The sequence below is a fragment of the Anopheles ziemanni genome, chromosome 2 (genome assembly GCF_943734765.1).
Source record: "Anopheles ziemanni chromosome 2, idAnoZiCoDA_A2_x.2, whole genome shotgun sequence".
Lineage (NCBI taxonomy): Eukaryota > Metazoa > Arthropoda > Insecta > Diptera > Culicidae > Anopheles > Anopheles ziemanni.
Genome location: NC_080705.1, coordinates 20706026 through 20718873, shown reverse-complemented (window position 1 = coordinate 20718873; position 12848 = coordinate 20706026). Strand labels below are relative to the sequence as shown.

Genomic DNA, 12848 nt, shown 5'->3' with positions numbered 1-12848 from the left:
CAGTTCGTTAAAATCAATTAGTGTGTAGCCAAGTGTGTTTGTTTTTCTGCGTTGTTCCATAGCATACTTTCAGTTCCTCAGTGTTGAATAAGATTCTACGCGCTTCTAACGCTATGCAAACATATATGTTCGATTTTATTCAAGCAATTATTCTATTGGATTAGTCTTGTGTTACTTATGTCCGCGGGAATTCAGTAGTTATACTATTAAGGGGCGGGAAAACTATGTTTAATACGTATTCTAAGAAGCACAATGCGTTGTTGGCGCGGTTTGTTTCAATCTGCTATAGCGAATGTTGGACATAAATATCGGGATTAATAAGGGGGGGAAAGGGTTTCCGTAGCGTTTCTATCTTGCAGCATACTGCACATAATATCAGTTCTTCCTCCAGCGACACTTATTTACATTACAAGCGAGAAAGAGAAATTCTATAACCAGTGTGATGTTTAAAGCAGTCGAAGATGAAATCAATGTTAGCGAAAAAGACGGAACTACGTCGGGAAAGAATCGGACTCGGATTTAGAAATGGAAGATAGAGAGAATGGTAGTGCAAAACTGCTGAGACTGTAGCTGGCAATAGGAGCGCGGTTAATGTAGGAAGCTACTGTTTTTTTCGATCTGTAAAATTCTTATACTAATCTTACAAAGCCATTCAACTACAAGCTCACAATCGCCCCCGTTCAATATTGGAACACAGAACGTATCAATGGTCTTACAAAATATCTTTACAAAATTGTGGAACTTCGAACAAATTACAAATTCATTGGAAGAGGATTTAAAAGTCATGAACGAGCTACCGCTCGGAGCAGTTATTTCTGTTCCGCTGGCCGTGCGGAAAATACTCCGATCGATTTATGGATTCGCCTCGCTACTATTTTTCCCTCGTTTTAATGCTTATTGTCTCTCGCAAACTCGCACACCCTCTTACGATTCCGGCTTGCTCCTATATCCCGTCCTTTAACACTTGAAATCTTATATGTTGCTTTTAGTTTTCCTTTTACTTTCTCTCTTATACGAACATTGTAATTCCTACACCTGGATGAAATTGCCTGTGGAACATTTACAAAGAAAATAGCACATCATTTCTAAAAGTAATCGTAACAGAACGCCAACGTAATCATTTAAATTTGCTCTTTTCAACGAAGTAAATTATCGTTTTCCGAATGCAATAATGTTCTAACCGAATTACAAACATGGACTACCAACAATGAAAGTCATTCAAACTAATAACCCTTCTTTTTCTCCCGTCAATAACTATACAAAATTAACGTCGCGCAGCTGTACGTAAATATGTTTCATACCAAACTCAATTTTATAAAAGTCAGTAAAGAAATTCGCAAACGAAAAAGATAAAACAATAAAACCAACACGTCATGTACTTATCTCAATAGAGGAAAAAAAAAACTGCACACATTTTCATTTGCACAAAACAAAAAACATCGATGCTTTCGAAAATGTCGATTATTTTCGAAAATGCTTTGCTTGTTTCTTAGCCGACAAAAAGGCGAACTTATATGCTACGTTCAATGAAATAATGTATCTTGCTGCATGCACGTGGTGTTAATCACTGCACTCACGTGGCATATACGTATAATAAGAATAATATAAAATATATATTTACAGCACACTTTCACTATGTCCATGGGCTCGCATTAACTTAAAGGCAACGCAATCGAGCCACTGCACCACAGAAAGGGGTGCATTTTTTCGTATTAAGCTCCAAGCGTCAATTATCTTTAGCAGTATGACTGTCATTCGTACCGTTCCAGCAAAAGCCACCGTACTATCATATAGGGTTTGAAGTAGTTTTTTGCTCTTCTGGGCGTTATATGTAGTGTAGTAATATAGGACTGATGCAATTTAATTTTATCTAACCTGATCCCAGTACGCCGTTCAAAAAATGTTGGAACAGTATAAGAGTAAAAAGTTTCAAATTCAGTTGGTTTCCTAGTTTTGGCCACTTTCTGGTTGAATTCGGCGAAAAGCACACAAGAGTCTAACATGAAACGGTCGATACGAACTTTTAACTACTCGAATCAATTGCGTAGTTTTCCGATTTTCTCCGATGCACGGCCGATACTGGTGCATAGGACGCCTGAGGTACAGGGGTAGTAGTGGCTGTCCCTTTTACAAATCTCTGTGCAACTTGTAAACACCGGGGAAGTAAGTAGAGTATTGCAATAAATAGTCGATTTGGAATCCGCCCGTCCTGCTCCGCGGGCGAAGGTGTATAATCAGTAGTGCATTATGGGGGCCGCATGCTCGTTGGTCACCCGTTTGTTGCGGTTAAGATTGGTTCTGTTGCGATCGGGATTCGAACATTGCTGCTACGTCCTTGATGGAGATTGGCGGTGAACAGCGATCGCGCCTGCAAAAAACACGCACAGCATGATAAGAGGAAAAAAGTTCTAAGAGAAAGTTCTTCATAACGAGTCGATGTGGGGTAGTTGAGTAAAATATATTTAGAAAACGTGTGCACGCTGTTGAAAAGAAAAACGGTTATTTCAATGATGCAACTGCAATCCAAATCTTGTAAGCTTGAGTGCGATGTATTGCGTGCAATGTTGCTCGCTTGCGTGCGATTGCACAATGTTGTATTCAAACAGGATGTAAATTGCATGCCACAACCCCATATCATTTAGAAAAAAGAAAATAGAATTGTTATTTTGTATTTTGTAAATGGGTTCAGAATTCACTAAATGCGGAAAAGCTTGTTTTTTGATAAACAAATTTAGCAAAAACAGAAATCAAGACAAATGGAAATCAAGACAAATGTATGTAAGAAACAATCTAGATGGATCAAATAGATCTTCTAAGAAGAAGGTGCAAGTGCAAAAAGCGCAAGGAAACAAGACATAACACAGCACACAATAAGATTAAATAACAAATAACAAAAACAGGAACAAGTTAACAAAGAAACACACAAAATAGAAGAAAAATTGTGAGACACATAGAGAGGTCCTACCCTAATGAAGTAATAACACGCTGCTTTACTGGGTGTCATTCCTACATTCACAGCTCTTGAGTAGAGGGGAAAGGAGTAAGATTGTGTGCCGTGCGCGCCAATGTGCTGGTGTGTTGTTAGTGGCCATCGGCGGATGTTGGCCACCATCAGTTAGACAAGGGGGTGGCGACAAGATAGAAAACTGTTGGCTCTACTTACTGTGCGGCGCCGCTAGAGGAATTGCTTCGTGTGACGATCACGCTCTTTCCACCATTGTTGAAGCTGTGTCGCTCCCGCGGTGGTGGCGGTGCGTTGCCGTCCTTCTCCTGTGAGCCCGCCGGATAGTCCATGCTGCTTCGCTTGACGTCAAACTTTTGGCGTGTTTTCAACTCGAATTTATTGTCGCATACTTGCGATATCGAGGCGTCACTAATGGGGCCTGCGGCGGCAGTAGTTCCTGCTACCGTCGGTGTGGTAATGTTGGTGGTGGTGGTCACAGCCGGAATATCGTTTTGATTCTTTTCGTCACTGATACGGCGCGTACGGGAGGTCACGGCCGGACGTAAGCCGGGTTGCTGCTGATTGTTGACTGCCGTAAGGGATACCGAACCGAGCATACCCGCCGTTGGGGTCGCTTCCATTTTGAATGGACCATCGGACGAGAGCAGCTCGGCGCGCGATTTGGAACGGAAACGTAGCGAGTCGTACTTCTTCTCCGCCCGGTCGGCCACCAGGTCACCCTCTTTGAACTCACGGAGTTCAGATTTGGATTTTGATTTTAGCTTACCATTTCCACCCCCACCGTAGTCCCGTTCGCCCTTGAACGACTCCGAGCGATACTTCTCGCTGAGCTGATGCCGTCGCTCTTCCTTGATCTTCTCGATCCGCGAACGATCCAGCTTGCAGCTGCCGAGCATTTTCAGGCCCGAAATACTGTTCCGATCATCATCGGATCCAAGGTCGCCACCTTTCCGACCGAGTGCACGAATCAGTACCGGTGTTCCGGCGGTATTGTTGGAGGCGTTCTCGTTCGGTGAGGAGGCGTCCTGCTGGTTGCCCTGGTTACCGTCCTCGGCGTAGTTGTACTGCACGAGCGATATCCGGTTCTCGGTCGTCGGTGTAATGCGCACGTTGTACGCACGCGCCTCTTTGGTGTCTTCAATTTTCATCGAGAGATCTAACTTCATATGTCCCCCCGCGGGCCCTGTTGCCATGGAACCGATTCCTCCTGGCATTCCCGTCGTTTTCGCACGGCAACATTCGGCCGACGGTTTCCCGACTCCGTCGAGCACACACTCATTGGCACCGTTGACCTCGACATTCTCCACTCCGGTCGGGATTGGGGCACCACCACCACCACCACCACCAACGAGTGGGGGCAATTTCTTTGGTTGATTTAGACTCCGCGGCCGGGCCGCGCCGGACGAAAGTTCCAGTGACTTCCGCCGGTTCGGGTTGTTCTCGTTAAGAATGTTCTTTTCCACCTCCGGGATCTGTTGGATGCTCTTGTTGAATCCGTCTACCGCTATTCCACCACCTCCACCACCACCACCGTCTTCCAACCGACGGCCACTGCCAAACTCCCGTACGAACGCATTCTCATCCAGACTGCGCGTGAAGCTGGCGAAAGCATTTCGATGGTCCTCCTTTCCAGCACCACGACCACTTCCCGGCACACCGGAGGACGCATTGGCGGGCTTGTTTCGGATGGTAACCCGATCGTTCCCATAGTTGCCATTGTTCAGTGACGATCGGAAGTGGTGGTTTTGAGTGCGGTTCGCACCGAAATCGAACGGAGGCGTCACGTCCACCGGACTCGTTTCAAACTTTGTCGCCAGTTGCTTCACACTAACTACGATGTCCTCGTGGGGCCCAACAGAGGGAGACGCTTTGAGTTCGATCTTCGGTGGGATTTCGATCCGATACTCCATCTCATTGTCCAGATCGCTCCGGTCCGCGCACAGCGAAGAAAATTCGTCATCCGTTAGCGTGGACTTCAACGTGTCCATAGGGTTGGTGCAGGTGTTGATGATTGGAGCCGAATGTGTTTCACCATCTTCCGCGATACGCTGCCGACGGCGCTGCTGTTTCTGCTGCTCGATGTTTTCATACACCGGGTAGGAAGGTTTCTTCCGCAGCTCCACATTTTCGTACAGCGATAAGTCCGTGTTGTCGAACTCGAGACTGTCCTCGTTCACGTCCGACATTGGCACGTCGTCGCTTTCCTCCTCGGTTGCAACGGCCATCGGAGCCACTTCCACCAACAAGTCACTGCTGGTGGCACGATCGTGGTTGTTATTAATGCCATCCTCCTCTTCCGTAGAGGCTGCCTCTTTCGGTGCTTTTCGCGGGGAGCCCACATCAGGTACGATGCGCCGTAATGGCGCCGTGTCCTCGTCGGAGGTGGCCGCCGTCGTTTCGCTCTGCACTAGGCTGTTCACTTCCGAAACGACATTTTTGAGGAATTTTACCTGCTCGTACACCATCGTCTCGTCAAAGTTTGTCTCCAGCAGACGCTTTGAGGCGGGCGATATATCCTCTTGCAGCGCTTGCTCCTCTTTTTGCCGCAGCTCACCGTCCGGGGTGATCTCCGGCACGAGCACATTCTCATAGATACTGCGTCGCTCGCGCTGATACTCTTCCTCCGCGATCAACTCCAACGGTGTTTCCGGTTTCTTCTCCGGCGTCGTCGGGGTCGATCGGAATAGATTGCCCTCTTGTTCCTTGCGCACCGGTGAACGCACGTTGTATGTGATGTTTATCGTCGCTTTGATCGGAGTACCCGGTTTGGCTTTCTGGCCGAAGGTGGCCATCTCTACCGGAGCAGTAGCAGGCTCGGTCGTCCCAACACCAACAGCACCGTTCGGTGAGAGGTCCGGGTTTAGGTTCTGGTAGCCGAAGTCACTCGGCGTCAACGACTGACTAGTGTTGGTGGTGTTGGTGGTCGTATTGTCGGAGGTGAAGTTCGTCGATCCGGTCAACTTGGACGTTCCGCTCAGGTCAAGCGAAAGTTCCCGTTTCAGTGCTTTCAAATCGTGCCCAGCCTTCTTGCTTTTGGTGACGGATGGCGGATGGGTGGAAGAATCCTCGACCGACGTGGGGGTATCTTTGGCATTCTGCTGCTGCTTTTCGAGGTGCTCGGCGATTGCGCCTGCAATGTCCATCTCGTCGTATACTGGTGTGTTGGCGTTGCTGGTGCTCGTCGTGTCGGAGCTGGTCGATCCGATCAGCAACGAGTAGCATGGACTCGGAACAGGAGGTGACTGAGGGGTGCCGGCCCCGGTAAGCTTCGTGGATGATGCCGACGATGCCGTCATCTGCTTCGAGCTTTGATGGTGATGATGATGATGGTGATGGGGATGGGTTTGCTGCGGCTGTTGCTGCTGATGATGATGATGGTGATGATGGTGATGGTGGTGAGGATTGGGAAACAGTTCGGGAACCGTTCGGCGAAGTACATTCTCCGAACAGCTACGTGGCACGGATGACGGATCCGTACTGGCAACAGAGAGGCCATCAGCACCTCCACTAGTGCCAACGCCACCACCGGCACCTCCGTTCCGGACTTCGGCCGTTGCGGCAGGCTGGTGGTAGCTGTAACGGCCAGGATATTTCGGAGGTTTCGATTGACCGGAGGAAAGCAGAAAACTGCAAAACAAAAAAGAATGGGGCGGTAGAGTCGAGAGAGGGAATAACGGAAGGGTCAACGTAACGCCACAACTAAGAAAAGTGGAGTAGAGAAATGTAGAAACTTTCAGTCCGGGGATGTCAAACCGTCCGCAATTCAATGGAAATTAAATCTCTCCCAAACGGTTAGTAACTAGATCAACTGTTTTCTTACGTTACGACAGTCTACCGAACTGGCTATGTCTTGAAAGTCACTGCGAGAACACCTAGAAGGAAACTTAATTCCTATAAGAGGGCATCATTAGTACGCAATTTTTAAATGTAGCGATTCATGGTTCAATAAAACCAGGTTTCGTTAGCACAATCGTAGTTCGTTTATAGAGTCTAGTTTGTTTATGTACATAAGTGATTCTAAAAAGAAAACATAAATTATTTTCCATAAATTTTGAGATAAAAATATCGGGACGGCAACAAAATAAGCGATGACAATAGCACACGATCAAAAAGCACACAAAAACCGATAGCCCTGTGTTCTCGTGAAAACTGTAAAAAGCGGTCAGGTGATTTTTTTATGATGCGATTTTTGCCTGTGGCATTTACCCTTCCCTGTGTGTTTGACATCCCTGTACTAAAACGGAATGATTTTTAATAGAAACGGTATAAGAGAGTAAGCTAAACACATGCCAGGATAGAGAGTGATCACTTGTACAGAAAAGATGGAAGGAAACATGGCGTAGAGTATCCCAGAGCACCAAAACCCCGCATGATTTCCAAAGACTTCTCCGCGCCTCTCTTCTTAAAGGTGGATTTTTCTATGTAGCGAATGGTGAATGGCAAAACAACTGCTGTATTGCAGTTCTGCTGCACTATATTTACCTCTCGTATAGCGAACTTTCGTTTTTCTTCAAGACCGATGCTTCCGAGGCCGCCGACTGTTGGGCGTGTTCGTCAACGTTCATCGATTGAACTTTCGTGCCGCCGGTTGTCTTGTCCTTGCCCTTTCCGGCCGACTGGCCGGTACCGGGGTAGCTGAAGCGGGTCTCCCTGATTGGCGACGAATCGTACGTTTTACCGTACGCCGCATACTGAGGTCCAGGATACGAGTTCCTCAAGCCAACCAGTTCAACCGTAGCCGTTTCCTCGCCATCGTGTTCCTGCTCGTCGGCGGAATCGTCCAGTTGCGGTGGTTTGTGCACCTGGGCACTGGTGAAGATGGTGTTTACCATCGTGCTGGACGTGGTTGAACCACTGCCGGCCCCGCCTCCGTTCATCCCACCGGCCGTATGCTCGGGTGTATTGCAGTCGATGAACTGGATGTCGCTTAGCTGGTCCTCCAGTTTGTAGCGTTTGCAGAGGCTTTCGTCGTCCTGCCCAAGAGCATCGATGTTGGACGAGGTGATCATGGTACTATTTTGCCACTGCTTGCCACTGTTCGCTTCCGACTGCTGCGCCGTAGAGTTGGGAATATTGAGCCTTGGCTGTTTCTTCGGGCTAGGATTCACGCTGTTACCGCTACCGATGTAATCTTCCGGCCGGGCTCTTAATGTACGTCGAACGGACTGAGGAAGAAGATAAAACATATATAAATTCCACGAGATCATTCGACAATATACCTTTTTTCTTCAACTACTTACCACCTCCTTGGCAACCTTTGGGCTGCTCACGAGACTCTCGCTTTCGGATAATATTCTCATCTCCGGTTCTTCACGATCAAAATTTAGCCCCAATTCGGACAGCTCGCGCGAAGGGCAGGTTACAACACCACCACCACTGACCGTTCCATTACCAGTACCGGCGCGTATCGGTGATTGTAGTAGATCGAAGTACGAATCGTGCGAAACAGACCGACTGTGGCCCGCAGTCCTTAAGCTATCGACCGAATTCGACCGTACGCAATTGTTGTCAATGGCTAAATTTTTACCATCGAATAGATCAAGACCGGAGGCAAAGATAAGACCTAGAAATAAAAGCATTACATTATTCATTCCACTCTATTCGGGGAGATACACAACGCTTCAGAATCACACTTACTTTTTGCCATCTTGTCCAGCAAACCGCTGGAGCTTTCCTTAATACTGACACTATGGCGATGATCGTCCGCATCTTTCCCGTCCGCTTCTGCCAAGCTCGGGCACGTACCGTTCGAGGGCAGTGGTGGTGGGGCCATCGGGGCACCCTTGTCCGCCGTTGAAGCCATACCTCCCTTGATGTCGCTGTTACTGTTCGACTGTCGTGGCTGTCGGGTGAAGATAGACTTCCACGAGGAATGCGATTTTCGTTTGTTCCAGCTTCTGTAAAAGATAGTGAAAGTAAAGGCACTGGTAATACCTAACTAGTTGATGGGGAGATTCTCTCTGTCTTACCTAGGTACCGGTAGCACCGTGTGATACTTGTCCGGCAGGCTGGACGGGCCACCTCCCACCTCGATGTACGATCCGATGTGCGTCGACGTGTTGTTGCCGATTTGTCCCGGTATCGGAATCTTCTCGCTCTGGTCCATAACGTTCCGTCGAATGCGTGCCTCCTCAAGGCTGAGCAGCTTCGCTCCCCCGACGCTCAAGCTTTTCGGACGTTCCATCGAGAGTGAAAGATCTGACGGTTCGCCGATTCCGGTTCCAATTCCTCCAGCACCATAGTTCTGCACACTGTTGCTATCACTCAGCGAGTTCGGCTGCGACTCCACGTAGTGACTGCCGAAGTCGTCGGCCGTGTCGTCGAAGATTTGCTCGCAGTTGCTGATCAAGTACTCGGTCACGACCGCTTGCACACCGACTCCGCGCAGTGCGGCCACTCCGCCCGATTCCAGCGCCGGGCTGCGGAGCAGATTCGGTGCCCACACGATCGCAATGTTACGCTCCGTCATGCCGGTGTTGGCCGAGTGGCGCGCTATCTTGAACAGATGTGTCGCCAGGTACTTCAGCGTGCGGTAGTGCGGAGGGGGCAGCTTCTGCACCGTCTGCCGGATGAGGCGTAACTTCAGATCGGTCGGTGCTTCCGGACGCGTTTGGATCGCATCGACAAAGTGATCGTACAGTTGGTACGTGCAGAGCGGGTTCGGTAGCTCGCGGAAGTACATCTTTAGCAGCGAGCTGACCGCGTGAATGTCCTGCCGGATGTCCGGATGTGTCAGGTCCGGAATGCGCTCTTCGTCAAACGCGCGACGAAGCTTCTGAATGTTGGAGGTGATACCGGAGAGCCGATAGATACCGTCCACGATGCCATACTCCTCGATGAACTCCGCGCAACACTTCAGCACCATCGGGATATCCTGGCCACTGTTCAGCAGGTGTTCGCCAAGGTCGCACGAGAACACGCGCTCCTTGTAGATGCCGCTCTGCTTCAGCCGGCGCCTCGAAGGTCGCGAAAGGATGAAGCTGCGGAAGAACGCAATCAGCTTGCCGTGCTTCCGCAGGACCGGTTTCGTCGGAGACACTGCCAGTGAACCGACGAGCGGGGCCGGGAAGGGCATATGCCTCGGTACCTTATCACCGATCGTGGCCACGCAGCTCTGCGGGAAGAAGCCCACCTCGTATTGGTTCTTCTGCAGGTGGCTCTTCTTGCCGCGCCACCAAATCGACTCGGCCGGGCTCGGCATGTCGATCACGGAGATCATGTCGCCCACCTCGATGGAAATCTCGTCGCACGCTTGGGCCACGTACCGACGCACCCCATAGGCCGCTCCGACCGCCGGCGTGTTGATGCACCGCATCGTCTGCTCATCGGCAACCGGCAACCGGCGCCCCTTGTTGTCGATCTGCAGCCACGTCAGCACCGGTCCGCAGGTCATCGCATCCGAGGCGATCATCGAGAGGCGCGCCAGGTACGCCCCGACCAGCTTCTCCAGCTGCTGCTGCTCATCCGGCACCCGTTCGCCGCCCTCCGCCAGCAGCGTCGCTACGTCGCGCAGGTTCTCCAGCTCGCTCACACGCCGATCGTACACGCACCGGTGCAGCATCTCGTCCAGGAAGCACATGTTCTCGTACGAGCGCTTGATCATGAACGGGTCCGAGCGGCCGGCGGTCACGCGAATGATAAACCACACATTACTAACACCCCTCGCGCCGAACGGGGCCACCACTAGCGAGTTGGTCTGGGAGGTGCTGAGGTCGGAGGCTAGGCCGAGCTGCGAGTCGCTCCGCTGCTCGTCCCCCTCGAGCTGTACGGACAGATTGCCGAGCTGTACGCGCTCGTAATGGAAGTGGGCGCATTCTTCTAGCTTCGGGAAGCGACAGGACTGGAACGAAAGCGTGAGATGATAACGCAAATGAGATGATTTGATGTCTAGCGAGCTCAATCAACGTGCCGGGTCGTGCCATGGTTTAATCTTAGGGAATAGGGAACTAACTAGGGACGTAAAACTAGGCTAGGATGGGATGGGATGTCGATGGGAAGGTGCACAATTTGTTTTCTAATTCCCTGGGGAACGGCCATTCGGAATATTTAAATTGCCTCCGATAACATGAGCACATTTAAACCTAATATGTCAAGGGATAATCTTCACCGTGGGTAATTTATTCGTTTTTATAGAAATGACTTCATCAATTCATGTGAGCAACAACCTTATTAAGTACATTTCATGGTTTTGTACCAGTGAGTTTATTTGATTGGTAGTATGTTTAAGAATTCGACCAAAGGAAACCATGGTTAACTAAACCAATCATTTCACAAAAATAACTTTAAAAAGTCAGTTTATACAACTCAATACATGGTTCTGTACAAAAGGCTGAGAAGGCCCTTGAAAAGATAATACTCGAGATAATAATCGACCCCTTCACACATCAAAAGTCAATAACGTTTAATGAAAAAATATTAGTATGCACGATTCAACCGAAGCGGAATTGGGAACCTCATCGAAAATCGGTTTTTAAATCATAAATTGTGGGCTTAAAAAAACCACTGCCCGCGGAAAGACGTCCCTCCACATTTACATATTACTGTCAACGATGCGTTGCTTCCTCTCCATTTCCCCCCTCCTCATGGCCTTCCCCTGCGTTCCCTAAAGCGGGACGCAACTCGTTAGAAATCACTTCCAATTGAGATCCGAAACTGGGATAGGGGGTTGAGAACGCTTCATTCAAAGCCCGGGCGAGCAAGGATTTAAGCAAACACGGCGGACACTCTTCGGGCTGGGCAAGTAATTAAAATGGTTTCAACTTGGGTCCGATGGAAAAATCCCTTCGGGCTGTTTAATCAACGGTGCTGCCGCCGCTTTTGCTTTGGATACGGTGCGGGCCATCGAGGGAGGGTACATCGCTTTCAACAGTGCATCATAATTGAATTAAGAGCAGCCGTCGCTGTGATAGTAAATTATGCATGGATTATAACACACATACACCCACACCCACGTTCGGGACGGTAAAAGGACGAGGGCAAAGGATCGAGGGTCGAACAGAAAAAGGGATGCTCTTGGAAAGCAATACTTGTTCAATGATGTAACGAGTAGGGGTGGAAAAGTGTTGCTCGGTGGTCTCTACGGTGGTAATCATTAAACGGATTGTCATGTTTTACAAGGATCTACTGCCCCTCTGTGACGAGGAAATCCCGCTGCTTACCCCGGAACCGTTCTGCGAGCGCATCAGGTTGGCACTCTTGATGTGCGTCGAGTCGGTGGAGGTGTTCGAGATCTGGGACGCGTTCATGATCGCCGACCCGCTGTCCGAGTTAACGCTCGTGTTGAACAGATCGTAGTTGATCTCCGACTCGCTGTCGCTGATGGTGCGTGGCTTCTCAATCATCGGCATACGGCCGGTAATGGGCGGTGCCGAGCGGGGTGGCGGCCCGCTCGGGTTGTTCCGGTGGAGCTCCATGATCGACGACTCGCTTCCGGTACCAGCGCTTCCCGCCCCGATGTCGATCGAACGGTGCCGATGTCCACTCGCGCTCGCACCGATTGACGACTCCTTCCGCATGATCTGACTCATGATGGTTGGCAGTTCTTTTTGGAGGCCTTTAATGCTCGTCTTGTTTTTCCTCACCGGAAAGTGCACTCGCCCCGTGTCAAAGGTTGGCTGGAGTGTGCGTGGAACAAGGGTGGGAGCACAGAAAAGATTCCCGCGCCTGTCGGAGGCGGGAAATGTGAAGGGGCTCAATACAGACGTCTCCAGGGAAGGTGGCCTTTAGCTGCGGGCGATTGCTCTAGCACCGTGTCTGGAGGGAGTCGTGTACTGGAGCGTCTTCCTCGTCGGCTTCGTTCCAGCCGTTTCCGTTGCGCACATCGTCTTCATTTCGTCATCGGCCAAACGAGTAATGTTGTGGCGGAAAACATCCGCTTCAATGT

At 49.8% G+C, this 12848-nt stretch overlaps 1 protein-coding gene across 1 annotated transcript; it reads right to left on the bottom strand.

Annotated features, from left to right (window-relative positions):
- Nucleotides 1-1298: 1298 nt before the first annotated feature.
- LOC131283104 (GTPase-activating protein CdGAPr) lies at nucleotides 1299-12492 on the bottom strand. The gene is made up of 7 exons (XM_058312671.1): nucleotides 12124-12492; nucleotides 8935-10805; nucleotides 8603-8862; nucleotides 8209-8528; nucleotides 7448-8130; nucleotides 3164-6592; nucleotides 1299-2368 (listed from the first exon to the last, which is right to left on the bottom strand). Exons 1-7 carry the CDS (start codon nucleotides 12490-12492, stop codon nucleotides 2287-2289), a joined length of 7014 nt encoding a protein of 2337 aa, XP_058168654.1. The 3' UTR covers nucleotides 1299-2286.
- Nucleotides 12493-12848: the final 356 nt, after the last annotated feature.